The 27,922-nt window shown below is 41.9% G+C and overlaps 1 protein-coding gene across 5 annotated transcripts in view; it reads left to right on the top strand.

The window, feature by feature from the left end:
- baiap2a (BAR/IMD domain containing adaptor protein 2a) overlaps positions 1-27,922 on the top strand; it is a 59,165-nt gene that overhangs the window by 23,245 nt on the left and 7,998 nt on the right. For all 5 annotated transcript variants that reach the window (XM_030057249.1, XM_030057252.1, XM_030057250.1 and 2 more), the window contains exons 4-9: positions 10,421-10,482; positions 11,710-11,781; positions 16,912-17,049; positions 23,217-23,369; positions 25,916-26,164; positions 27,236-27,467. In XM_030057249.1, coding sequence (XP_029913109.1) covers positions 10,421-10,482; positions 11,710-11,781; positions 16,912-17,049; positions 23,217-23,369; positions 25,916-26,164; positions 27,236-27,467 — 906 coding nt within the window. The remainder of the gene's footprint in view (positions 1-10,420; positions 10,483-11,709; positions 11,782-16,911; positions 17,050-23,216; positions 23,370-25,915; positions 26,165-27,235; positions 27,468-27,922) is intronic.

Raw genomic sequence — 27,922 nt, 5'->3', positions numbered from 1 at the left:
CTTAGCTCTGCGCCACCATCCCAGGAGTCTCTGCCTTTTCCTGCTCTATTTCTGAGACACGCACTGCATGACGGGAGTCCAGTGGCCCACACACTCTTCCATTGCCCTTCATTTGTTCCCAGTTTGGTATGTGCTGAAGGTGAGGCTAGAAAGCACTGGGATGGGCACAGATGGCAGTGCCCAAATAATGATGTTTTTTCTCGGCTGCTTTCACGCGCTGACGCACAGATTTTGTGTATTGGCTGTTTTGGGATGGTGGTATATTCAAATCCCCAGTTTGATGTGTGTGTGTGTTTAAGTTATGAGGAAAAAAAGGATAGGCTTCTGAAGAAGTCAGATGGTGCTTTTGTTGTGGCAGAGAGTGAGTGATGAGTGATTTTTATATTGATAAGAATTCCTTTACACTTGCTGTGTGTGTGTGTGTGTGTGTGTGTGTGTGTGTGTGTGTGTGTGTGAGAGAGAGAGAGAGATAGAGAGAGAGAGAGATAGAACACAGCACTTAGATCAAACGTACAAGGTGCATGCATTTTTTTCTGTTGATATACACAGAATGGGTGCTGTGTAACACTTTCATTACTTTTTAATTGAATTTGCAGTTGTGACATGAATTGTGATACGTCTGGACACAAGTCCCCATATTTAATACTACAAGGAAAAACAACTCGGAAAGGCCGCTGACATCTGGAAAAGACCTGCGTATCATTCATAATGAGTTAACCACAATCAATAGCCATAGAAGATACACAAAAACACCCTTGTGGTCGAGCAGGAACGAGGGGGGGGGGGGGACCCGCATGACAGCCCATTGCTATGCCCACTCATGACAGACAATTAACCATGCAACAGCCACACAGTTTATCTAGGCTGTCGATATATATAGACATATGATGTAGGAAGATCTGCAACGGGAGGGGTCTCAAGATAGCTTAGTCAAAAATGAGATGGCCGGCAGTGATGTGTAACACACAGTGAGATGTGTTAGACACATCGAACTGTTTGACCATTGAACTGTTTGCTGTGGTCATTCGTCTGGTGCAGAATTAAATGGTGATTGTGGTTAGTAGGGCTGTAAAGTGTGTGACACTCACTTGAGAACTGGTATGATATGTTGTGCTGTGGCTGCTTGCTAAAAGCAGTAATCAGCGTTAATAGTTACCACCAATTGGTCCAACAATCCTCAATGCCCTTCCAGCAGCATGGCAACAGAGATGGAGCACAAGACGCCTCTCCATGCTCCAGACTCCACTGCTCATTTCGTCATTGCTGCAAAACCTCTCACCTCAGTGAGTCAGCGACTTTCCAGAAGTCGGTTTATATGGAAGTTAGCCCAGTACAATGGCCACAGTCCTTTGCGATGGCAACAATACACATAAAATGGCCGCCGGCCCGACCTCCTGTGGCTGTGTTGATTTGAATGGGAAAGTCCGTTCTACTACACTCGAGTTCTGTGGTTACATGTTACTGCTGGAGGAGAATTCAAGGCAGGAGTCAAACCACAGTACCCAGAATGCCTCCAGGCACATGACGAAAGAAGCAGTGAAAGCAACACCTCTGATGCAACAGTAGATATAGCAGCATCAGGAAGGTGAAGGCAGTCAACGGACCAGACAACCGACACAGAACACAAACACAGGAGAATCCAGAAAAGGAAAAATAAATAAATAAATAATAGCCTTGAGGCAAACATTGCAGGAGATGTGGTGAGGAAAATCAGAGTGATGTCCATAATCATGTGGGCTGTGGGGGCAGCATGCTTTGGAAAGAAAAAGAGGAGACCTTACCAGTGTGTCAAACCCTGGGAAAACAGATGTCTAAAGGGGATCTCAAACCTTTGGGGTAACCTGCGTAGGCTGGAAAAAGCCTTTCACCAGGAAGATAAACCAGCCCTGAAGGGGATCCATGGCAACCTGAGGGAGTGCATTAAAGGATAAATCCACCATAAATCACATTAACACTGTTTAAAAAACCGGGATTAGCAATTTACATTGTGTTTCTGTTGCTGTTTAGTTGTATTTTGTATTGATGTTGTGTTTTTGTTTGTCCATGGCTAAGTAGCCAAAAGTAAATCCAGTTATGTCACTGAGATATTCACAGCACATCTACAACAGCGTTTAATGGGTAGAAAAAATCAATGGCCTATCCAGAAATCTTAACAGTCAAATTTCAGTGTCAACCCATAAAAATAAAACAGCAGGGCTGTTTTGTAGACTTACCAGTTTGCAGCAATGTTAAACAAACACACTTTCTCCTATTAAGCTCCATTAAGCTCACTGTAGCTGTGCTGTCGCACACTGCGGCTGGTTTCTCTGTGCATCGTGTTTGGCAAGTTTGCCAACAGAAAAGAAGTATTTCAGTCTGAAACAACAAAACAGCACCAGAAAAACATGGTAATCTGCTGCTCCCTGTTTTTTAAACAGTGTTAACATGTTTTACCCTGGATTTTTCCTTTAGGACTGCTGAGTGATTTGGTGAGTGACACCAAAGGGACAGGTGGAGGTGAGGAAAAAGGTGAATTTCATCAAAACTCCTTTGGGACAAAAGATCAGGAGACCTGAAAGCGGTGAAAAAACAGTTGGAGCTCACTGTGACTCCAGATGAGAGGAAGGACAGGAGGTGGAAAGACAGCTCATGAAACTAGTCAAACCAGCCATCCCTCCGTGCAGGCAGGAGATTGATGAACTCCTCAGGTTGTCGAGGGGATAAGATCATTATATGCCAACAGTCCAAAGTAAGCACAATTTGGTGTGGGACAATATATAGTTCAGCATTGACCATTTCTATTCTTCCACTCAGCCCATGCACAACTCTGTGCTTTGCCCTTTAGTCAGTTTGGTTGTACATTATGGGCTATGCAAGTTTGTGTCTTTGTAGTAGTATTTGCCATAGCTTAATGACAGTCTCTGCACACTTGTCCTATTTGTGCAGAAACAAGTAGCAAACTACACAGCACTGTGGCAAAAGTTACTGCCCTCATGCAGAAGAGTGCAGAACTGAATGTGCCAAATCATGTGACAACACAGCCTCTCACATTACTACCAGACATTGGTAAAAACAAAGGAATTTTTATTTTATTTTAAGAGGAGACAGTAGTCACATGCACAATTTAATTTTTTTACAGTTGTGTGTCTATTTGAAAATTCAAATATTATGATGCATCCCTAGTAAAGAACGTAATGTTAGACTCCCACAAGCTTACCAACATGGCAACACAATTTAACACCTCGTTGCCAACCGTAATATTTTTTTCTGTTATGGCTACAAGTAAGAAATGTTGGTCAATATGGTATTATAACATAACAACACTTGATGCGCTTCATGTTTTTGTATCGTTTTTTTTTTTTTTTTTTTCCTAAAAGGAAACAAAAGTAAATGTTTATTTTAAGAGACTTTTGTATGTTTACTATGGCTCTTTAATAAAACACAAAAGTATTTCTTATCTGATTACTTGATTAATGGGTGGGATAATTGGTAGAATACTTCAATACTAAAATAATCAATAGCTGCAGCCCTAATGTGCTCAGTACCTCTATGTATCTGTTTACTGTTTTTAGACTTTGTGACAGAACTGCCAATACATTTTTTTCTTTTTTTTTTTTTTTTTTTTTTACAGTTTTTTTGCCAGAATAATTTGGAGACTCCTTTCAAATTCTAACCTCTGGGTCCTGAACCAGACTTTTATTTGTCTCATAGACAATGACAATGTTTGGAGACTTAGCTGAGACTGATCTGAATTGTTCTAATGAATGACATCCCACCCATTTAGTATTCCCAGAAGGATAAAACAAATTTGAAGATTATTTTCAAATGCTATTTGGCCCAGTTTTTGAGTGAGGAAAGTCTTGGGTTTCTCCCATTAAGTCTACAGCATGACCTAAATGCATCATGGTATGACACTGTCGCAGGACGAACTCATATTAGGTTAGTAGGTTGAGCAGCTGTGATGCACAATTGTGTGTATGTGTGTGTGTTTGTGCACACGCAGATGCAGATGCAGTTTCCACAGCTGCATGCAAACTGAGCTTCCAGTTTTAGCTGTGTTTCATAGCATATTAACAGAATCATGCTGTGAGAATGACCTATGTGAACAGAGAGCTCAGATTAGCTGACATAGAAACCTATATAAAAAGAGTTTGTTTTGGTGTATGTGTGTGTTTGTGTGTATGTGTATGGGTGAGAAAGAGAGAGGCAGCATGTGTTCATGAGAAAGACAGTGACTCTGAGGGTCTTCAAGAGCTTGAACCATGTTCTCCTTAAGATCAACTGTTAAGTTGTTGTGGTTGTATAATGAATGCACTTACTCAAGCAAACACACGCATTAGCACGCAAACAAACATGGCCACCCAGGCTCTCAGCTATTATCTACGTCTCACACATTATCCACTGCCCCATTATCTTTGCCCATGTTTGTTTCCCCTGTGACTTGAGGAAAAGGATGCCAGGTGGGACGGTATTAATGTTATTAACACACACACACACACACACACACACACACTCCCCCAGTGGCTCCCAGTCCATTTCCCTCCTCAGTGAGATACTGTAGATGCTGATGTAATGATAGTGAAGGAGGAGTTCTTTAAACAGTGTTTTGTAACTCCACAGTGCTTTTCAGCAGCTGCCCCTCATCTTGCAACTTCTCCCATAGCAACGACCCTAGCATTATCCTGCTTCCATGACAACCCATAGTGAATCTGGCTTGACCTTCACCAGTGATTCAGTGTCTCTCCATCCACCTCCATTCTTTCACTCTGTCTCTCCGTGTCTCTCTCTTTCTGCCTTTTTTCTTGTCTCACATCAGCTCTGCTAAAACTTTACGTTTTTGTTTTTGTTTTGCTTTCTTTCCCCCTCTTTGTGCTCGAGCCCACATTATTTCATTGGCTGTCTCTTTTCCTACCTGTGTGGGTGTATCATTGCTGCTGTTACACAAGCAGTCAATACAGCTACACAAGCTGATGTCATACTTCAGGGGACAGTTTGTTCACACGGACTCAAGTCCTGTATCCACGTTTCCGTCTCTGACTCAGTGGTTTTAGCTAGCAGGCGTGTGGCTGCTTGTTGTGGAGCTGCAGGTGCAGATCAACCTGAGCTCACCTCCTCACAAAGAGTGCTATTGTTTTCACTCAGCCAGGGACGCAGAGCGGGGGTTGCAATGAGATGGGAAATATTGATACTGTAATGATAAAACTTTCAATATAGATCCACTGTGGGTTGAGGTCGGAAGGAGTAATATTTTGTACTGTGCATGTTTATATGATCTGTTTTCTGCAGCTGTTAGATAGAGAACCAGGAAGAGCAGTCGTTTTTGTGTGTTGCAAAGTTATGCATGCCTTTCTCTAATAGGCATGTAGGTTAGGAATAAGGAAATAGTACAATACCCTTACAAGTATCATACTGTAACACAATAGGGTGTGTGTGTGTATATGCTTTGCACCCATCAACTTGTCTGTCATGAATCTGCTCTGCTTTCATCTGGTATGCGGATATCCTCATCACACTGGCAGCTCTAAGCCTCACAGGTTGTCACTTGCCTGCCAGTGTTTTGTGTCTGAAACAACGGCGTAGCACAACTCAGTCCAATTTTCCACATAATGCCTCATATTGATTCTTGATTGAATTCTCTGTTGTTACCAGCCCCCGAAGGTTACAGTCCAATTTTCTGTCGTTGTTGTTGTTGTTGAGTGAAGCGATACTGAAGTTTCCATGGCAACTATTTGCATTTCCAAAGTGTTGGCAGTATGACAGGGTCCTTTTGCTTTGGCATCTCATGTGGTTCAGTAATGGAAATACAGCTGATAAGATTAGATTCCTCCTATAAATTTATTCATTCTTTACCTTTCTGACTTCTTGCAAACATGCCCTGCTGCCAAATGTGCCAGTCCACTTGATTGTGTGTGTGTGTGTGTGTGTGTGTGTCTGTGTGTGTCTGTGTGTGTGTGTGTGTGTGTGTGTGTGTGTTTTGTGTGTGTGTTTTGTGGCGCTGTGATGGCTGCTCATTTGTTAATTGATCCAGCCATTTGAAGCCGCCAAAAGAATGCCAGGGTTTCTAAGCCTGAGGAGCAGTGATCAGGGATGAGTATCTGTAATCGGCTTAGCAGGCCTGCTGGGAGCTGAGAGGATGCTTTGGCCCTCTTCTCTGTTCCTCCGAGGCACAAGATCAGCAGGTTACGCACAGGCAAGGAAACTGGGCTTCTCAGTCACACAGGGTTAGGCCATAAGGCATTTTGAGGGCAGTGATTGCCCTGCATAGAGATTTTTAAAGAATAGCAAGAGTTCTGTCTCACACAAGTTCGGCCCTCTACTGGACAATTTAGGCAATGCCTTCTCAAAACACACGCATGAACTAGCTCACTGAAATTTGTGTAAACGCAATTGGCCAGTGAGAACAACCTGCCTAGTGTATACATGGTCTGTACAATATGAGACAACAGCTCACTGTGGGCAAGCAAGATCCTCAGTGGATTGGAGTCGCCGAGGGGACAAGAGAGAAGAATGGGAGCGCCAGCAGTCGCCGTTTGAGCTGAAGGCCAGGCAGACCCACTGGGCAGGTCCAGTGTCTGCCCCCCGTCAGGATAGAATCAGTGCACCACGGCCTGAGCCTGTGCGCCTAACCCCTCCTCCTCCTCCTCTTCCTCCTCCCTCATGGCCCTCTGCACTGCCACAGCAAACTTGGTCCAATCCAGTTCGCCTAGAAGAGCATGTAGGTTGTGTATTGAGTGTTGTGAAAGACAACCGGGGATGTATCGCTGCCCCCAGCTTTCCACCAGAGTGCTATGTCCCGAAGAAATACTCAGAGGAGATCTAGGACCAGTTGCAGAAACAGGCTGTCAGTTGTTCCCACTCATGACACACACAAGGGGTTTCACTCCACGTAAAAGAAAGGAAGGGAAGAAGGGATATTTCAGGCCATTCTAGCTCTCCACCTTATGAACTAATTGGTTGCACATGTTCATCATGAAGAGGTTACTGGGAGTGGCACATCCTAGTGACTGGGTCACCATCATCTATCTGAAAGATGCATACTTTCATATTCAGGTGGCATCAAAACACAGGGAATTACTCCATTTTGTGTTTCAGGGAGTAGTCTTTGTGTACAATAGACTATCTGGCTACTCTCTGGCCCTCCACACTTTTAGCAAATGTGTTGATATGGTGCTCCAGGGCAAGAGTGTCTTCTTTTATCCAGACCAGTGGCTCTTAACCTTGGTGTCAAGGATCCCCAAATCGATACACACCCGGCTCTTCACCGCGTAGCCTGTGTGATAAGATGTAGTCTCAGGGATCCCCGTCTGATAAGATTTTGTTATTCCATAACTGTCTATATTGTAGATTGGCAGATTAACAATGAAGAGAGTTTTAGAGTGCCTAGTTCCATAAACAGAGGTGGAGCCCTCTACCTACTGAACCTGCTGTCCCTATACAATTCACTGAAGAGGGTTATGGATGCCAGGTAGACAGTCCTGATTGGCTGACTGCATTTAGACAGATTTCAGTGAGCTACTCTGACTACAGAGGGTATTACCCAAAGAGTCAAGTACAGGGCTGTGTTTATCGAACTCGGGTTACAATATCATAACCTTGTTATTTCCTCGGTAAATCCAGTTAAAAACATTTATCTTCTTATTTAGTATTACTATTGAGTATTATCTCCATCATGCACCAAGATTTTAGAGTTCCTGAAAGTCAGTAGCTGTAATTAAATTTAGTTTTGTAGGGGCTGCATTTTGTACCGTAATCCAATTCCAGCAGGGCTTGGTGGGCTTTAGTTCTGCTTGCAGGGTATCAATATTGTGTTGACCCTGGTAAGACCAACCAGCTGTCCGGCAAAGTGAAAATATCTCACGTCTTGTGACTGAAATAGCTGCAGGTCTTACTTGTGCTGCAACAATAATAATAACAGTTTTCAGAGCTAATATTGGTGTAGAGCTTCACTGCTAAAAAACTTCCACTTTGCAGTCTTGTAGTAGTGGGGCTTATGTGAAGAAGTCCATGAATGAAGTTATCACAAGCTAAAGCTCCATCTATCTGATTGAAGTGCTTTGCTAGCCCTTGCCCCCTCTGATTTAACCTGAGATTTGTAAAATAATCCTCAGTAAAATGGTGGATTTATATGCAGGAACAGCAGAAAATTGGCATGCCGTGTTGGGGAGCCAACAGTTACCGCTACTACTGCCTGATGGGCCTGGCGGAGGATAAGAGGTGCAGTTGAAGGCTAAATCAAATGGGGACGGGAAGAATAAAAACTGAGGTTGTGTTCTGATTGGATCAGCGATACCCTTACATGTGAAAGTAGCTTTTAATCCCCAACAAAACCGATCGTTTGACACAGGAGAAATAACAGGAGAAAGGACTGGGATTCTTGCAGTTTCATCAGTAAAATCATATACATGAGAAATTAGTTTCTTATCCCTTTAACAGTGCACACATATACACAGTAACAAAAAAAATGCATAATTTATGTTTTAGTCCACTAGTACAGAAAACAGAATCTGTGAGAAGTGGAAATATTACAGCAGGAGGAGATATATTTGATGCTGCTAACAAGGTTTCATGGGATTGATTGGACGGGGCTTGTGCTGCCTTTCAGACATTCATTTCTTAATGACCAAAGCAATACAATGTCAAAGTCAGTCCCACTGTAATCTATCAATTACACACACAATTTGCCATTGATGCTCTTATTGTCTTTCACAAACTATGAATTCCTTATTGTTTTTGTCTTCTGCGTAAAGGTTTGGAGGAACTGCCTGCTTTGCGGCTCTTGTTTATGTCCCATTGTGTCCCTTTGAGCAGTCGAAGTCAAAGCTGTTGGACTCACTTCAGTGTCATCTGTGTATAGCAGTGCGCGTTGTACACACTGTCTAATGAGACAGAGACTGCACCAGAGCCCTGTAGTGACAAACACTTGCATCAAATCTTTCACTGAAGCCGCTTCAGGCAGCTCTAATTTCACCCACCAAGCATTTTGAAATACATCAGATACTCTTCCAGGTCAGATTTCAAAAGAAATACGTAAATAAAGATATACCTCTCTACTGTAGGTGTGTATTTTCTGAATGCATCATTCTATTAATAGATGCAATGATGAGCCAGTGAAAGGAGAATTTTTACCACGATTCATTCATTAATTCATTGATCTATTGCAGTGATACAACATTTTTATGAAGCTTGTTTGTGAATAAATGATACCAAAATATGATGGGATCACCTGTTAGACATTTGTTGATCCCCTCATCTCTACTCCTTTTAATCCTTGTTTTCTTTTTTTTTATATACGTTTTAGGCAGTGTAATTAAAAAAAAGCCAGGTGCTGAAAGAGGTTCATGCATGCACAGACAAAGTCTTTGGAAATTTTTAGTAATATAATTTTTGTTTTGTGGAAATTGGTTACTTAGATAGATGAAATCAGTCAGCGGCAATATGCTGCCATATATTTACATTAGCAAGTTAATTACAGTCATTTGTGATGTATTAGATCTCAGCCGCTCTGGACCTTTGGGCTTTTGGTCAGGGAAATGTGTGTCTCTCATTTCTCTGTAAGTCTCACACTGTCTTTCCACCAGGTCCCTCTTTATATATGTGTCCTTTGCTCAATCTAGCTCTTTGTGTTCCTTTTCTTGACAATGCACTGCATATTCAGAAGAGGCAGCATGTAGGTATATGAAAATGACACACTCTCACTAGCTGCATGGCCCTCTTTACCTCCTCCCTCTTGGTTATCTCCTTTCTTACTCTCTTCTGTGTGGAGACTTTACACTTTCTTTGATTTTTTTTTTTCCAGAAAATCACATTGCCTGATGTTGAGACTAATCAAAGAAAGAGAGGCAATATGTTTGATCTCCACAAGACATTAGCCCTCACAAGCTTGAAGAATCAGAATTTAATTTTCCTAGCAATCACTTGGAATTGTATGCCCATTTGAAGCACTTTCTGTCCCACGCTTGTTTTCTGTTTTTCTTTTTTTTTTGTCTTACTTGTCATTACTTGTTATTGTTTTATACTTTGTCTGCTGTCTGTATTTTTCTTGATGTACCAAGAACAAAGTCCCATCATGTTCCCCATTGTCCTAGTTCACACTCACTTGTCCTATATGTTTGTTTTGTGTTGCTGCATGGGCTCTGCACGCTGGGGTGTCCCCTCCTCTCCCTCTGTCTCTCTTTTTTCTTTCTGTCTGTCTCTCTATCTCTCTTTATCTCATGTGACTCGTTGTTTTCCTTGTCTTACATTTTAATTTTCTTCTCCATCTCTCTCTTTCTGTCTTTCTGCACTCTTTTTCTACTCTGGGGAAGCTTGTGTTATTCATTGCTGTTCATGTTTTCCCTCCCTCTTTGCCTCTCTCTCTCTCTCTCTCTCTCTCTCTCTCTCTCTCTCTCTCTCTCTCTCTCTCTCTCTCTCTCTCTCTCTCTCTCTCTCTCTCTCTGTGCAGGGGATGTGCTGTTCCAGATGGCTGAGGTCCACAGACAGATCCAAGTGCAGCTAGAAGAGATGGTTTGTATTCTGAACTCAGTGTTTTAGCTCCACAGTTTTACAATCAGACTCAGGGATCAACCGGTTATCAGTTCAGGTCGATTATCTGGGCTGATGTTCAGAATTGTTGGATTGTAATTTGGATTTGCATGATGGCTGATTTGAAAACCTGCCTCTCCATCTGAAAGACAGCTGATGAAAAGAGAGTAGACACGGCAGCGTTTCACATATTATGGTCACAATTTTCATTTGAATTTAATTTCGATTTACAGAAAGACAAAAATGTTAAGTTGTAGCATGTTGGGTTTTATAATTCTTACATCATGGAAATATTAATAAATTGCACCTATATTTGCTTAAATACAGTGTAAATAGTACAACATCTCTCCGAGCACTGGTTTGAACTGTCTACGCTTTAGCTCTGTAACTCTATATCTCAGGTCCAGTTTTAGACCAAGCAATAAACAAATTATTACATTTTTTTTTTTTTTAAATGCCTTAACAGTCACTAAGAGCAACAATAAACACCAGAGAAGTTCGTATGTACGAGATAATACGGTTTTTGCCATATGTATCTCATGAAAGAAATAGTCCAAATCATACACATCTGCTAAACTTCCACTTTTAAACCCTGTGTATAGCCATTAGACCTCTTAAATGTTCAATCAACATAACATTTTTGTGGGCTATTGAAAACTCCTCCAGTTTTGGTGATTCTCATTTTTTTTTTTTTTTTTTTCACTTCACTTGAAGGATTACTTGCTCCTCCGTGGGTTGAGAAAATCCTCCAACCCCTTTGGGCTTATGAAACACCTTTCAAAACCCATCGGACCATGTAAAAAAATGTATTATCACCTAATTCATGGAAAGACAACTTTTTGAGATGTGAGTCTTTTGCCCTACAGAGGCAATATAGAGTAAATTGAAAATAAAACAAGGATCCAAAGGAAATGTAAACTGTAGGAACACAGAAGAACAGCGAAAGAGACATTAAGAATCCTAAAAGTAGATCGATAAACATAAGTGCTCGCAGGTTGTTTCACCGTCTAGTGGCTTGATGTTATTTCAGATGGTGACAGTGATCTTAAAGCTGAGAAAGCACACATCTGGTAAATGTAGGCGAATACAGTAGGCTGTACGCCTGTCTTTAATGGGTAATGGGTCTATTATATACTCACTCTGTATCCTTGGTTTACTTAGCTCCCCAATAACATTATTGATTAATTGATTTGTTGTTTTTTTCCCCAGTTGAAATCCTTTCACAACGAGCTGCTTTCCGAGCTGGAGAAGAAGGTTGAGCTGGATGCTCGTTATCTGACTGTGAGTATTTGATTGGCGCTCTCTAACAAAGCCTCAGCACATCCTGTAAGCTTATGGCAAATTTTAGCTCACCTCAGTGGGCTATATTATGTTATGTTAAATCTGTTGTGGTCATATTTTGTCTAACACGGTGGTGAAGTCAAAGCTGTGTCCTACATACTTCATGAATCTGAAAAAAAAAGTAAAAAAAAAAAATGTTCCCTTTCTTATTCCCTTATTTTCATGTCTACTCACCCATCAAAGGCGGGATGGTTATGACAAAACCCCTCCTGGAGAAGTGTGTGTGTGTGTGTGTGTGTGTGTGTGTGTGTGTGTGTGTGTGTGTGTGTGTGAGTGCTGTGGAGCTGGTGTCTATGTGTGATATCTTTAGAATGAGTGGGATGCAGCCTCAGTGTGGAGCAGCACTGCTGTGGGTTGGTTTGGGGGATGGGATTGAGTTGCCATTATTGTACTGTATGGTTAGAAAATCTACATTAGGAGCTGCCTCAATTTACTGCCACACATAAACACACATACCAAAGCTGTCATGATCATGAATTTTTAGCTGACGATTAACTGTCATACAAATAATTGTGATTAACCATTTAATTGTCCTTTTTAGCTAATTTTATGACGCAATTATAGCATAAGCTTTGTAATAGTACACATACTGCCACCGTTTTATTGCTTCCTACAAATCAATGCCTCCAAGTTATTGGGCTTTCCTGTTTTTTGTGATTTCGTACCAAAATGTACCCAAAGTGCTGCTGTGTTTGGCTTTGTGACTAGATCAGTGTCAGTAATTTCAGCACCTGCTGGCTGAAATGATGCTTCCCAAAATAATTTGCTGGAAAAGCGGTGCGAATTCAAAAAGTTTGACTTCCTCTCACTCTGCTGCACAGATCTATTTTAAATAGCTTGTTCTAAAACTACAGTGTAGACCCACCTAACTTAGTGAAGAAGGGTTTCAACGTGGGTCTTGTTTCCACCTGGTTTTAACATCCGTCTTGAGAAATTGTAACACAAGCTGACACCTCTAAGTGCAGGTGTAAACAGCAGCAATGTGTCCTCAATGTGTCCTGAGTTATCAGATCTCAGGACGCATTCGGAGGTGGCCTGGGACACTTTTGTCCGCATCGCATTAGAGGTGTAAATAGGCATGTGTCCCAGGACGCATTGAAGCACTGCCTACTTACCTGACATCTTCTGTCTTGTCCAGAGCACACCGGCCAGACCGTCACTTTCCCAATAGAAAAAACATCTTACCTGACTCTGCCCAGGTCAGCAGATCTGTCAGCTGGTGGATCAAATGCAAACTGTGCAGGTCAGCTATAATGCAGCTGGTTGAATAAAAACTCCCCTTAATAAGACATGAGCTCCCCTGAAAACATGGTGCAAGAAATTTGGGGGGGTCTCTAAAATATGTATTTATAGTAGGCAGGTTTTTTTTTTCCTCCAGGTGCAATTACCCAAGGGTATTTCTTACCCTAGACATGACAGAGTTACTACAGGAATACCACAGAAATATTACAGGTTGATTTATCCACCTAAGCAGAGAACCCTCTTAAACCCGCTGGAATAATTCAATAATCTGAGCCTGAATGTGAGCAAGTCAAGCCTATAACAAATGTGAGATGTGTCTTCAGTGATTGACAGCACATTAAAATGAGGCTGGAGTACGCAAGGATGTCTCCCCTTGTTAAACACCTGCTGCCTGTTAAATGCCATTTTATTATTTTTTGCGTGGAAGAAGGACTAGCAGAGTGTCTCTCTCACTCTCTCCCTCTCTCTCTCTCTCTCTGAAACAATGCATGTGTATTTGCATATAAAGCGGGAAAGTCAGATCCGATCACAGTTGGGTAGGTGAGATGCATTCGGAGATGCATGTCAATGCCTGGTGTGTACCAACGGACTGACAGCTGTCCACTTGTGTTCAGAACACCGTAGATGCATTTTAATACCAGGTGGGAACAGAGCCACAATGTTGGTCAATGTTCAAGGACACTCAGAAGTTAATATGCAGTGGGGAGGCTCAAAGTCATGTTTCCATCCAAGTGCACAGTACGGTGTTTCAGTACTTCTGCCTAAATGATGTACTCTTTTTGCTGTGACATTTCTAACACTGGGTTAAAAAATCTTTGACGTTTGGATTTAAATATGATTATGGAATGTAGTGTTTATGCAAAGTTTTCATGGTCAGCTCTAATAATTGTGACAGTCCTGCACACTCTGTTACTTTTAGTGTAAATGCACAAAGGACTATTTATAAGTTGCCCAAGATCCTGGTCCAGTAGCCATTATTTAGGTCTGATGGTAAGTGTTCACAGAGGTGTGTATGTGATGCTAGATGTCGCACTACTTCCCAGCTTTGGACCCTTGATGGCTGTGCCACTCCTGATGATTGACAGTTGCTCTTTCGCACTTCTAAGCTGCACCTGATTGGATGAACGCTTCACTAGTGTTCGGTCCTCAAACAAGACCAACATTTTTTAGAAACTTTTATAAAACAAAAATAGTTCAGTGAAATGTGCTGCAGTTGCTGAATCTGTCTTCATTTGAGATTTACAGTGGTTAGTTTAAAAGTTTATTGGGATTGTCCAGAGCTGACGGGTTGCCCTGGATGCTCGTAATTTGCGTAAAGTAGCTTAGACCACAACTTTATGCAAATGAAGAGATGCCAATGTGATGCTCCATATCGCAAAACACAATGCAACGCTACCAGAATGCGCTGCATGGCTGCTTATATAGACAATAAATACGAAGTGTGGAAATGACTGATCCTGTGGACACATACCACGAGGGTCACACAGTATCCTCTTTTTCATCCCCTACAGCAGTGGTGTCCAACTATGTGCTATGGAGTCCCAAGAGTGAGCAGGTTTTCATTCCAGCTCACACCAAACCATCTTGTTTTACTAATAATTTACAAATTCAACCAGAGAGAAGGGAATGATAAGGGAAATCAGCTGACACTATACGTGCTTCAAATGAAAACAAACAGAGCCAAGTAGTTTTTGATAGTGTAAATATTCTCTTTGTCCATTAGTTTTACCATCTTTTTCATAAATAATAGGCTTATACTATTTGTTTTACCTTGTTTGATAAAGACAGTGTTCTGGGAATTGTTATGAAATCAGAATTGTAAAAAGCCCATGCCTGCCAAATTTATATTTACTGTCTAAAATGATGAAAGATCAGGAAGGTTTGATCTTTCCAAAATTTTCTGCATATTTTGTTGTGACAAGCCTGTTGCCCACGTCATTGTTTTCAAATGCTTGTCAGCCGTTTCAGCCATTTCCATCCAGTTGTATCCCTGAGGTATTAACATCCATTACTTTTAATGATTTTTTCTGCACTATTGCAGCAATGATAATTGCAATAATTTTTCTTGGCTGTTTGTGAATTAATCATGGGCTTTGTGATTCACTTCAAAAAGACACAAAGGAACGCCTGCTGTTTTCCACAACAGAAACGTGTCTGTCTCTGCTCTCTTTCTCTCTTTTTCTCTCTCTGTCATCTCTCCAGTCTGTCTGAGAATTGATGGCTTGCTGGGGTCTCCCAGCACTCCTCAATCATTCACAGATGTCAGAACTTGGGCACACTTCTGAAATGCAGGGTGGCTGAAATGGCCAAATTGCACCTAGATTACTAATGAAGAGGGCGATTTCTCAAATAGCACATCAACATTTAGAGACGATGGTTACATTCTGAGTGTCCCAAGTTCCTCTAATATCCAAGGTTTGTAGTCACACCAATGATATATCTTCAACAGTAGTCTGTGATTGAGAGCTGTGGATATGGGAATTTGAAAAAAAAAAAACAAAAAAAAACAAGTCAACATGGCTTTGGTGTGCTAATTAAGAGGAACATAGCAGCTCAAACAGATGGAGGCCAAAGATGTTATCTGGTTGTTTGCCTAATATGACCCTGTAAGCTAAAGCCAAACTTTTCACAAGAGTTCATTGTGTCTTCCCTCATCATTACTGTAATCTGTGCACTGGGGGTTTTCCACTGGGGATCCTTGGTCTCTGGGAATTAAATTGCGGATACACAGCGGCCCATATTGTTCCCACTGATTTAACTCCAACATTAGGAGGAAATGAAAGGATGAGTCATTTACTGTTATTGGGTTACAAGGGCAGCACCAGTGCAGTGACATTTTCACCCATTTTTGTGTGGAAAAACATTCAGCAAAGTTCCTGATTTTCTGAATTAATCGGCAGTAGATGAAGATGATCGCAAGGCTGGACGATAAAGACAAAAAGACGTATGCCAATATCTTTGACCCAGCATTTAGGTATTGATATTGTGACTTTATGGTAGGAATGACTGTTTGTGCGTTCATAAGATATTTACGCACAAGAGATTTTTGATAAACAACCATTAGTAATATGGACATGATGACCAGACAGCTAGAGGCCAGTAATGGAGCAGCTAGAACAGTCAAATAAGTTTAAAAATTGCATCTTTTTTCTGTAATGCAGGATTTAAAAATGGGAAAAGGTAATACTTATGCCATATGATGATATTACGATATAATCCTAGATGACATTTCGTCTCCTGTGATGCAATCAGTATTATGTTGATATTTTGCCCAGCCCTAGCTGTTAGGTAGATGAAGGTGAAATTTTCAGTGATTTTAACATTGTACAGCTCAAACCCACCAACACCAGCCGTCCCCTACCCTTACACCAAAACTCAGCATGTGCCAGTACGTAATTTCTCCAGTGACAACAGTGAGCAAGCCCTGCTCACTTCTAGCTAAAGATCAATCTGTGTAAATATAAATCACACAGTAGTGAAAAACTGAGAAAGCTCCACAGTCTGCAAATGTGGATGTTAACCCTCATGCACCAATTCAGCCTCACACAGAGACAGCATTAGCATTGTCAAACCAAACACTGTTACCATAGTAACTGAGTCAGTGGAGCCTGAAACCTTCTTTTTTTTCCCTCCTCCCTTTCAAAAAAATGGATATTAACAATTGTTTGGATAGTGCGTGATGTGTTCGAAGTATCACAGCTTTTTGTTCAGCCTCTTCCTCTTGGGGTTATTTCCTTTACTACCTGTCTCAATGAGAGGTCTAATTTTTTTTTCTTTTTTTTTTTTTTTTTTTTTTTTTGTTTGTGCGCTCTCTTTTGCCACCCACAGGCTGCACTGAAGAAATACCAGATGGAACACAAGAGCAAAGGGGAGAGTCTGGAAAAGTGCCAGGCAGAGCTGAAGAAACTACGCAGGAAGAGCCAGGGCAGCAAGAACCCCTCCAAGTACGGAGAGAAAGAGATGCAGGTGGGCCACTACTTTGATCTCGGCACAGAGCCTAATATTCCATTAATAATCAGATTACTACAACAATCGTAATAAAAATGCCTCACATGTCCACCAAAAATGGAATAGACTGGTCGATTCAGAGTGAAATTCAGTTCTTTATGAAACAGGTTGTATGAAACTTGAATAATTAATCAGCGGGAAATCTCCAGTCAGTTCAGTCTGCTGTATTTCTCTGAAATTGACAGTGCATCTCTCAGGGGGTCGCAGTAGTCCCAGAGCTGTGGCACACTTTGTCAGGATGTTAAAACAATCAAAAACATTGCAAGTTTGGAATGCCTCTTTAAAGGCCTTGTTTGAGCATATATGCCTTGCCTCATACAAAACATGTTGATGAAGTGTGACGCAGAACAACGAAATGACATGCAGTCTGAATCAAAACCAAAACATCTCCAAAACAGCATTGGGAAGATTTAAGCCTGTGAGAGGCACTGCTGCACTCAGTTTTAAGAGATTAATTTATGCATGTGGGTTACTATTGGATTGAAGAGTTATGAGTCTTGTTGCGGAATAATGAGCTTATTCTTCATAAAGTAGATTGAACGCACAAAACAGCAAGAATGGGGGCGGACACAGTGGCGACGATGTGCCCTGAGTGGGAAGGCAAATAGTGGAGGCTTGGGTATGAGCTGTACATTTTAGCCAAGCTTTATTACGTCCACACATACAACACACACACACACACACACGCCTGCAAACAGTCACACCATCTCAGTGTTAACCTCCTGGTGTTTGGATGCCCAGTCTTCACTGTTGAGCTGTTCAGAAGGAATCCATGTGTCATATTGGACTCTAAGCTACTGTCAATGATAGAGTAGAGAATATCGGTGCAGGAAACAGCGCTTGGCTTCGTCCCTGGCCTGGCTGTGACCGCTGCTCCTGGTCTGGGATGGATGAGAGACTGCAAGCAAAAATATCACTTAAGCTTACAGGTCAAGCCTTGTAGAGTAATTACTGAGCCGGTGCTGATCTTGCTGTGAGGTATGGCCAGCCGCGACAGGATCATTGTAGAAGATCGATAGCTGGACCAAGAACATGTTCCTAGTGCCACTCAGGGACTCGGGTTTTGTTGAGTTCACTGACCATGAAATCCTGGCCCTTACTCTACTGCCACAGGCTTTAGAAAAATGTACCTTCTCTGTCCCAGGGCTCTGAATCACACACACACATACACACACATTCCTGTGTGCCTTACTGTCTGGGATGGTGTGGCAGTGTTAGATTGATCTGACTCCTGTGTCATATTGTGTTTGTTCCACCGGGTCAAGCGTGCCATGAGGAGCGAAGTGTCATCTTCCCACTTCAAAGTTTGTTGTGTGACGCAGTCTCAGTTTTCCGTAGAGCAGGGTTATGGGGTGTTTGAGTGAACTTGGCAAAGTAGATCTCTTTCCTCAAGAGAAGATGAGAAGAAATGACAGTGGCATGTTGTTGCATGTACCTCGCTGCCTGAAGCCTGTTTCATGTGATGGATAATCAGACTGGTATCAGATTTAATGTGCTTGACATTGAAAAATAAGTAAAACACTTGTGCACACTTGTACCCCAAAGCATCTTGAAGCAGTTGCTTTGAAGAAAAAAAAATGCACAGGTGATGAAGAGAACCCACCCACTATGTCAGCTTACAGCTAGAACTTTATTGGATTAGACAATGCTCTGAGCCAGTAAAGATCCTACTCAGGTGTGACATTAATCATAGATTTCATGAGGAATATAATAACCTTGATCCTAGGCTTTCTTCTCTAGAAGAAGAAGGGCTAATGAGACCCACCCATCATCCTCTCATTGGTCTCGAGAGTTGTCCACCTGAATTTGAGCAGGAAAGCTCACCGTGTAAATGGTCCCACTGATTTGTACAAGTCTCTTCAACAGCTTAATTGAATGTTGCCGAGAGCTCTATATTTTGCTGACCACTTGTTTTTTGCCTTCACTCTTCACGCTGGGGAAACATATTCTGCAGGGTGGGCAGAAGCGGAAACGGAAAATCCTCTCCAGCCGATGAAATGGGACTTCCAAGGGAATAGGAAGCTTTGTTAAGGCTAGATATAAGAAGTAGGGCTGCAGGAAACCTTCATTTCAAAGTAGCAGGAGTCGATGTCCCAAAAAAGCATCAAAACATTAAATAATGTGAAGTTTTTGGCAACATTAAACTAGAGTTACCCTGCACTGTACTCAGAGTCTGAATCACTGATCAATTGGGCCCATCTGCACAGAGCAACCAGCTCATCAGGTCCTGGACTCATAACGTAATGTATGCAAGCAGGGAAAAAGAAAAACCAATCTCCCTTTCTCATTTTCAGCCCGCTCACTTTCGCTGATCATATCATGGCCGTGGGCGTGTGAGAAAAAAGTCAGCTCATTGGTGCTGGAGACCCCTGGGGAGGACAAACACAGAGAGGCAGAGAGGCCTACCCTTCGTATTGAGAAACATCAACCTTGTAGATAGGCTTAGTTTGTACTAATCCGAGAAGCTCAGATAGTGACAGGGTACAAATGTAGAAAATAAGGACATCTGTACCCATATTTGTCTTTTAATGTGTGTCTACTGTACAGGTATAGTAAGACGTAGTTGAGAGAATACATGTTGAAGCTGCCACGATTTTTCTTCTTGACAAGCACAACATTATCTCTCCTCCTCCACCACCACATCTGTCTTATGTTGGTAGAGGTACTACAGCAGGTTTTCTTTTTTATCTTCTCTCTTTCCATTAAAAAGTAAAAAGGGTGTCTGAGTGCAGTCTGGCAGCCAACACAGATGGCGGCTGCATTCCCTTCATTTCATCACCTTCTCTCTCACTCTGTCTGCCTCTTCCTCACCACCTCTCCCTCTCCCTTGCACTGTGTTTGCCCTGTTGTCTCTCCCACCTCTTCCTTTCCCTCTCTGTCTCTGTCTCCCCTACCTGTCCTCCCCTGCCTTCAGACAGACACCCTCAGCGTGTGATCTCATCAATGGGTAAAGCCCCAGCCAAAATGCTAATTAGCTCATTATGTAGTTCAGTGGAGTGGACCAAGGTGCCGTAAAAAGGGGTTTCATCTTGATAAACTCCCTGGCAGACAATGACAGTCCAGACTGAGAGAGAGAGAAAGAGAGAGAGAGAGAGAACAGGGAGCCGCCATCAAAGATCTGATTCGGGTTTCAGACTGTGAGTTTTATTCCGGTTGGAGCAACTGTATCAAATTTCAGGAAAGTGACGTCTGCTCTGAAAATGAGGATCCCGTACATACAAATGTGGACATACCTGTTGACTTCTAGCTGATATGTGTGTTCAAACACACATGCATACACACACATGCAGAATTCAGTTTGCAATTGGTGTCGTACCCTACAGCAGATTGCAGCATGTCGGTATAGGTGCTCTAATGCTTTGCCATGAATGTTACTGAATGTATTTCTGAATTCAAAAAATGCTGATGAGGAGGGAACAGAAGAGCAGATTAAGCAGGGAAATGCTATTGAACTCCCATAGAAATGAAAAGCAATATAAACAGCCTTGTTACTGGGAATCCTCTGCTTTGCCTTCCAAACAGTGTGAATCCCTGCCCCCCCTTCCCCCTTTCCCTTTCTAGTGCTTTTAATTACTGCAAGCTCCATTAGAGTACACTGCAATAAAGAATATAACCAATGGTATTCTAGATTATATTACACCACTGGTGTAGTGGGATGTTGTCCCAAATACATCAGCAAGAGCGGGGAAGAGCACAGAACATAGAGGCAGTAATGCTGATCAGTTGGAGTTCATGTTTGCTGTAGAGTCAGCACGATAGCTGCCTAATATTCCAGCACTTATCTCCCTCGGTTGTGTGCTGTCGCTCGGAGGATAGAGTTCAACAGAGAAAACTGTGTAAATGTGTTATTTATTCATGAAACCTGACAAAACAAGGTTCTCTTTCGGTGTCGTGAGAAGTGGGTCCTGTGGATCTAATGAGAGCAGAGGACAGACTGGTCTAGCAGCTCCTGTTAGCTCAGCTGAGAGAAAGAGAGACAGAGAGAAATAGAGAGAGAGAGACAGAGAGAAGCCAGATTGGTGGTGATTTCTTAATTGGATGTTTTTAGACTTCCTTGATATGATCAAGGACCCATTCATAGTTATATTGGCTGGAATGTCCAGTGGTGTGTGTGTGACTGTGTGTGTGTGTGTGTGCATATGGATCTTCTGAGTGTTTGCTCACCATGGCCCATTTTCTCTCTCTCCTCATTCTCCCCACTTTCTCTTCTCTCTCTCTGCAGTATGGAGTATGACTCATACCAAAACAAAATCTCTATCTCTCACTTTTTCATAGGACTGAGGGACTGAGAAAGACAGGGAAAAGTAAAGAAACACCAACGTGACAGCTCCAGTGTCGCGTCTAGGATTGCTTTGCTCATTGAAATGTTCCTCCCTCCACCACTCACCGTGCTGAAGGAAGGCTCAAGCCTATAACCGAACGCCGTGCCTGGAAAGAACTGAGAGACTAATTCAGGCAGTTTGAAAGTGCTTAATTTGTGCTTAACTCGTACAGAATGAGCAGAACAAGGTCATGCTTCTCCCTGGAGAAAAATCCGTTCATCCTTTCATCTTCCTCACACTTACTTTGACAACTTCGCTCAGAGGATTTGTGTAATGATGTCGGTGCAATTCTTCCAGTGTTCAGCGCACTAATACACAAGACTCTTCCTCAAAATGTTTGTGCTCAGCATCATTTAGCCACTTAAAAGATTGTTTCCCAGCTGGAATTCCAATGACGAAACCTTGTAGCTGCCGGCAGTGGGGAAATAGTGCACTCTGGTGGTCACTAAACAACATGCATCTGTTAAGTCTGGTTGCACAGGCTTTGTCAAGAATTTACCGTTGGCTTCAGGGTGGAACTTCCAAGTTTGCAAATTTATGTCCCTTAATCTCTTTCTCCGATAATAGTGGCCGTGAAAAGATGCTGCAAGAGACTGAAATGAAAGAAAAAAATGACTGAACCATCCAACAACTTAATCAAATGTTCATCTTCACCACCTCCAAATATAGCAGGGTCTCACAGAGTCATTTGGCAGCATCCCATCTTTAACATATTTATTCACATTAGCATTCAGAGCAGAAACTATTTGGTGATTACCCACGACAGGCCAGGCATGAAATAAACTCAATCCAAAGTATTAGTCAATATAATAATCAGTTCAAGTAAAAATAACACCTCCGTTCTAGGTCAGTTTGATCACAAGAGAGACCAGTAGAGCTGCACTCTTTTCACCGCCGTTTCTGGCTGTTTTGTGTGTTTTAGTGTATGTGTGTCTCTTTCTGTGAAGTACGTAGGTTTCCCAGTTCCTGAGAGCTCATATTAACATACTAAACCTGCACTCCACCCCCACTTTTTTAAAAATCACTTTTCAAGTTCAAGTTTATTTAAAGCCCAATGTCACTGTTTACAGTCTCAAAGGGCTTTACATGCCCACAAGTTTTCAACAAGCAGGATGACTCCCCATGTCTTAATCCTCATATTCACATTAGGAAGTACAATTAATTAGTTAAGTAGGACTTTAGTGAGCAGTTTGCCCTCCACACTGCAGGGTCCACAGTCATAATTACCTTCACTAGGTGGTACGTGGCTAGGAAAGTCCGTGTAGGGAAATTCACTGAGTGTAGTTCTCATCTTCCTCAGCACTTAGCCCCAAACTGCTCCAGTGAGCTGAGCAGTGATCAGCAGCCGGCTGTGGTTGTACTGGGCAGCTCCCAGGTGTGAATGTGTGTAACTGTATGAACATGAACCAGGTTGTTACTGAAAAAGAGCTGAGCCGCTAGCTATTGTTGCTGCTTGGCCCCTTTTGTAGCAGCGGTGACATCAAGGGTATTAACAGCAATATTAGAATTAGGCATGTAACTATACATCAGCACGTGATATTATGCAATGCAAAAACCGTGGGCTGGGAATGTGCATGTACCTACGCACTCTTTTACGCACACTTGCACCCTCCCACCCACCCACCACCACTACACACACATACACGCGCGCACACACACACACACACACACACACACACACACACACACAAATATTTTTGGTTTCATTTACCGATGACGTATGATTCTTTTGTCTAAGCTGTAAGCTGATGTTTGCTGGAAGTTGGCCTAACTGTGGATGACTTCCCTGTGTTTTCCCTGCAGTTCGTGGAGACCATAAGCAGTAAGCAGAGTGAACTGGACACCTTCATCGCCGAGGGATACAAAACAGCATTGTCTGAGGAGCGTCGCAGGTACTGCTTCTTGGTGGACCGCCAGTGTGCCGTGGCCAAGAACAGCAGCGCCTACCATGGCAAGGTAAGCCTAAGACTGACCTCACTCCCAAGGTTATGTGCGAAACAACGAGCCATACTCTTTCAAAACAAAAAGAGGAGAGGTGAGATATTAGATGTGGGCTGCTGAGATTAGTCAGAGAACCTTAGTCAGGCTCTGCCTCTGCAGTGAACACAACAAATACAACTTTATGAGCACTATTAGCGTTTTCCAGTGGCAGACAAAGTAACTCCAACCCCATTACTTGAGTCAGTGTATAGGTACTCCTGGTCAAATGTTACTACATTACAAGTGAAAGTTGCTCAGTCATTTTTACTTAAGTTAAAATACTGGAGTACTTGCTTTTTAAAAAATACTTAAGTGTTCAAAGGTTCACAATGGATTTACAGAACCTTGTAACTCTCTGAAACCACTTAATGAATGCACTGACTTGACTGTAGAGCAACTCTGCTACACAAATGTACTTACCACCACCAGGTTAGTTGTTTGCACTTTTGCTAACAAACTGGAAAAAAAAACTCTAGTAAAGTACAGAGAGCCAAAAAATGTATTTAGGTATAGTACTCAAGTAAATATACTTGTTACTGTTAACCACTGGTGTTTTCTTTAAGAATTTATTTCGCTATGAAGTACTTGCTCACAGAAGTACCTCAGTAATGGAGCTAACTTTGAATCAGTCTTGTTTAAGGATGTATCATCATAGTGAGAGCATGTTTATGTATGTTAAAAATGGGGCATTAGAAAAAGTTCTAAAGTCTAAGTTTTATTTATTTTTAAAATTTATTTTTGGGTAGCTTCAGCACAGTTGCTCAAAGGGGACATATGGTATGTTCAGGGTTCAAGGAAAGTAGCACAGTGAGCTTTTTTGCACATATTTTATCTCTGTCTCATTTCGAAGTCACCTATACTGTTGTTCAGTGCATGGAGCATACTGAGAGATTTATAATTCAAAGTCATATTAACTTTGACTGCTCACAGGGGCCTGTTCATTTTAAAAATTCATCAAAATCCTAGACAATGCCCTGCTGACAGGCATATCTGAAGTTCTAATCCATCATTGCACATCCTCATGTCTTAACACTCTTTGAGTAGAGGAATGGCCTGCTCGTTTTCTAGAAACAGGCTAAAACAAAGTACTCACAGTAAAAAAAAAAAAAAAAAAAAAAATCAACCCTAATATTGTATTGATACAGAGATGTTCCTTATGTATTGTTTATAACACTAGTCAATAGACAATGTGACAACACCTCTGTCTAATTCCCATAATGCTGCTGACATTTGACAGGACAAAAACACATTGTCCGTCTTTTACAGCATATCATCAAAGGCATGCAATGGGAATTGGTCAACTGATCATGTAAAAAAAAAAAAAAAAAAAAAAAATATTGATGAACTGTTCAAAACACCACTGAAATTGTTCTTTATATAAACTGGGATGCTAATTTGTTTTCAGTCCTTGAACAGAGGTGGTAGCTGTTCATTATTTAGTGGGGTTGCATTTTTTTGGTGGACATGCTTGGTATGCATGTGTGTGTCACATCTATGTATCTGATTATTTTATGCATTCTTGGGAAATAGAGTACATAAGTCCTCTGGGATTACTGATGGATGTGCACTGCTAAACTGAAGATGTGGCTGGTGGAGGACTGTGCGTGTGTGTGTATGTGTGTGTGTGTGTGTGTGTGTGTGTATTGTACTGTACTGCTACTGCCTGTTTCAACATGGAGTCCAGTCATTAATCATGTCACGAGTGTGCGTAGGAAGGGTTCACCTGGAGAAAACTGAAGAGCCCTCTCCTAGATACTGTGTGTGTGTGTGTGTGTGTGTGTGTGTGTGTGTATGTGCGTACATGCACACAGGCATGCATGCTTGTAATTCTCTCCATTAAGTTCAATTGCCATGGTTTTAGCAGGGAACAACTGTGTCCAGAGGCTGTGTGGCGCTGCAGTGGGCGGTTTGTGCTTTAGTCTGTCCTTCTGCCTCGCCCACTCAGCACATCGCCATGGTTGTACAAGGTGCAGGGTCAAGGGAACACAATAAAGGAAACTTCTGTTGACTGAATGGCTGAATGGAGCTCAGGGAACACAGAGGAAATGGAGGATGTGCTAGAGACAAGGTTTCAAGGAAATAGCTGAGCTTTACTGAAAAGATGTGGCATAAAAGATTGTATTTGATAAAAGATAGAATGATTTTTTTTTCTTGTTATCTTGCACCTGTATCAATATTTGAGATACACTACCTTTAGAAAAATGCTGTAGATGACTGCATTTGATTTCAAATTCCTATTTATGATGCCAGTACATTTTATGGGAAAAGACACAATTTGCTGTTGCTATGAGACACAATAAATAATAATAACAACAGTAATAATAGTTTCATTTATATCGCACTTTTGCAACATTTGCAATCAGTATGACTAAACAACTTGAACCTGAGAAGAGAAGTTAAAATGAGGGATATATGAGTGTGCCTTGAGCTGTCTGGCATTGACTGAAGGCTTTCCGACTTCTCTTTTTGCATGCGTGTGTGTGTGTGTGTGCCTCATCCTTCCTCTCCTTCCTTCCTCCCAGGGTAAGGACCTGCTGACCCAAAAGATCCCAATGTGGCAGCAGGCCTGTTCTGACCCCAATAAGCTGCCAGAGAGGGCCATGCTGCTGGCCCAGCAGATGGGCTCTGTAGGAGCCACCCTCGGGGGCACCAGCCCTCTGCACACCTCCAAATCCAACCTGGTCATCTCGGACCCCATCCCGGGGGCTCAGCCTCTCCCTGTGCCCCCAGAGCTGGCTGTCTTCATGGGCAGTGGCCTGGGACACCAGGCGGTGAGTGTTGGGGTAAAGGGAGTCAGGGTAAAGAGAGAAGATGAAATCTGTGCTCCAGTAATGCTTGATGAGAGGTGCAACCAAAATACAGAAAAATATTGGGGATGAAAGGGACGCACAAAACTACACAACTACAAAAAAAACAACTCTTATCAAAACCTATGAGGCTCCATCCTGACATTTTAGTCAACTGACCTTCACTGGATGAATAGGAACAGATGATGAAGACCTGTTGTAAGGAATATGCAGTAAACCCCAGGTAGTAGCAATCACCCCGATGGACAATACATATCTCAAAATAGGTAATGAGGGCATAGCAATAGGTCATACTAGGATCCAATATAATTTGAAGAGAAGCAAAATGTCAGGTATAATATATAATACAATGTAAAGATGATACTGTACTGTAACAATGATAATAGAGGCTTTTATGGCTGGTGTTTATCCCAGCTACTGAATAATGGATTATTGGAAGCTAATATGAACTACTGTTGTCAGTCAGGCCAATTTCTAGCACCTGGGTTATATTACATACTCCTTACAAAAAGGTCCTTATTGTTTATTCTTTTTTTTTTTTTTTTTTTTTTTTATCACATCAATTTAAACATAACGGTGTTGAAACTCCTCCCATTCTCTCACTGGAAAGAGCTGGGATTACTTTACTACATTTACCTCAGTAGTGCTACCTATGAAGGAGCTAATGAACCTATTGTGCCGTCAGTTTTTGTACCTTTGGCCCCCTGTAGGGAAGCAAATCAAACAAACATTCCTTTTGCTTCACTCTAAAGATGGCACTTAAATTAATGAGCTGCTCAGAGGCTACACTTAACGCTTGGCAGCAGCTGATAGACGAGGCTGAAAGATGAACTTTCATTTCTCCAGTGTCAGCTCCCATGTCATAAATCTTTTTTTGTATTCAGAGAACTGCTGTATGTTTGTATTCATCAGATGTTAATGATCGTTATCCGAAATATATCGACATTTCGGTTTTCTTTTGTGTTCATACATAATGAAGTCACTGATAATAATACATGCGATAGGAATGTTCTTACATGCTCTTGTGTCTTGCAGAGGCTGATGGGCCCTGATGGCATGTCGATGGTCAATGGAACGACAGGGGTCCATGGGGAGGACTACTGGACTGAGGGAGGGAACATGTCTGTGTCCCAGGTCAGGCCCTCATCCCCTCAGACCCAGGGCCAGGTCCAGACCCAGGCTCAGCCCCAAAGACAGGTCAGCGAGGTCTACTCCAACACTCTGCCGGTCCGCAGGCCTGCTCCCGCCAAGAATAAGAACCCCGTGGGTAAGTCATCTGAACTCTGCCATTATTTTAACATTTTAAATGCTGCCTCAGGAAGAATACCAAGCTTTAGAGTTGTTGTAGTTCAGAAGTTCCCTTACCAAACCTACTTTGTGTCCATATCTTGCTCTGAGGTGCTTGTTACTTATAGCACTATTGATTAGCATTTCTCTCTCTTTTTTTTTTTTTTGTGCATTGCTGCATTGCTGTGTTTCCTGCTTGTTCAATTTCAGATTCTTGTGCTCAAGGCAAATAAGAAAGAAAAAAAAAATCACAAGCAGAATGTTTAAGCATTGGTGTTCTGTTTTTTGTTCCACTCCATTCTCTATCCAGTCATTTAAAGGTGCTGCATGTAGTATTTTAACATCTAGAAATCATTACTATGTTAATTGTAAGACATGGACATAATTACCATAAACTAGTGAGACCATTTCTGAGAAGTCTGGCAGTCTGTATAC

This window comes from Myripristis murdjan, chromosome 8 (genome assembly GCF_902150065.1).
Source record: "Myripristis murdjan chromosome 8, fMyrMur1.1, whole genome shotgun sequence".
NCBI classification, from domain to species: domain Eukaryota; kingdom Metazoa; phylum Chordata; class Actinopteri; order Holocentriformes; family Holocentridae; genus Myripristis; species Myripristis murdjan.
This window is presented reverse-complemented; position numbering and strand designations above follow the sequence as displayed.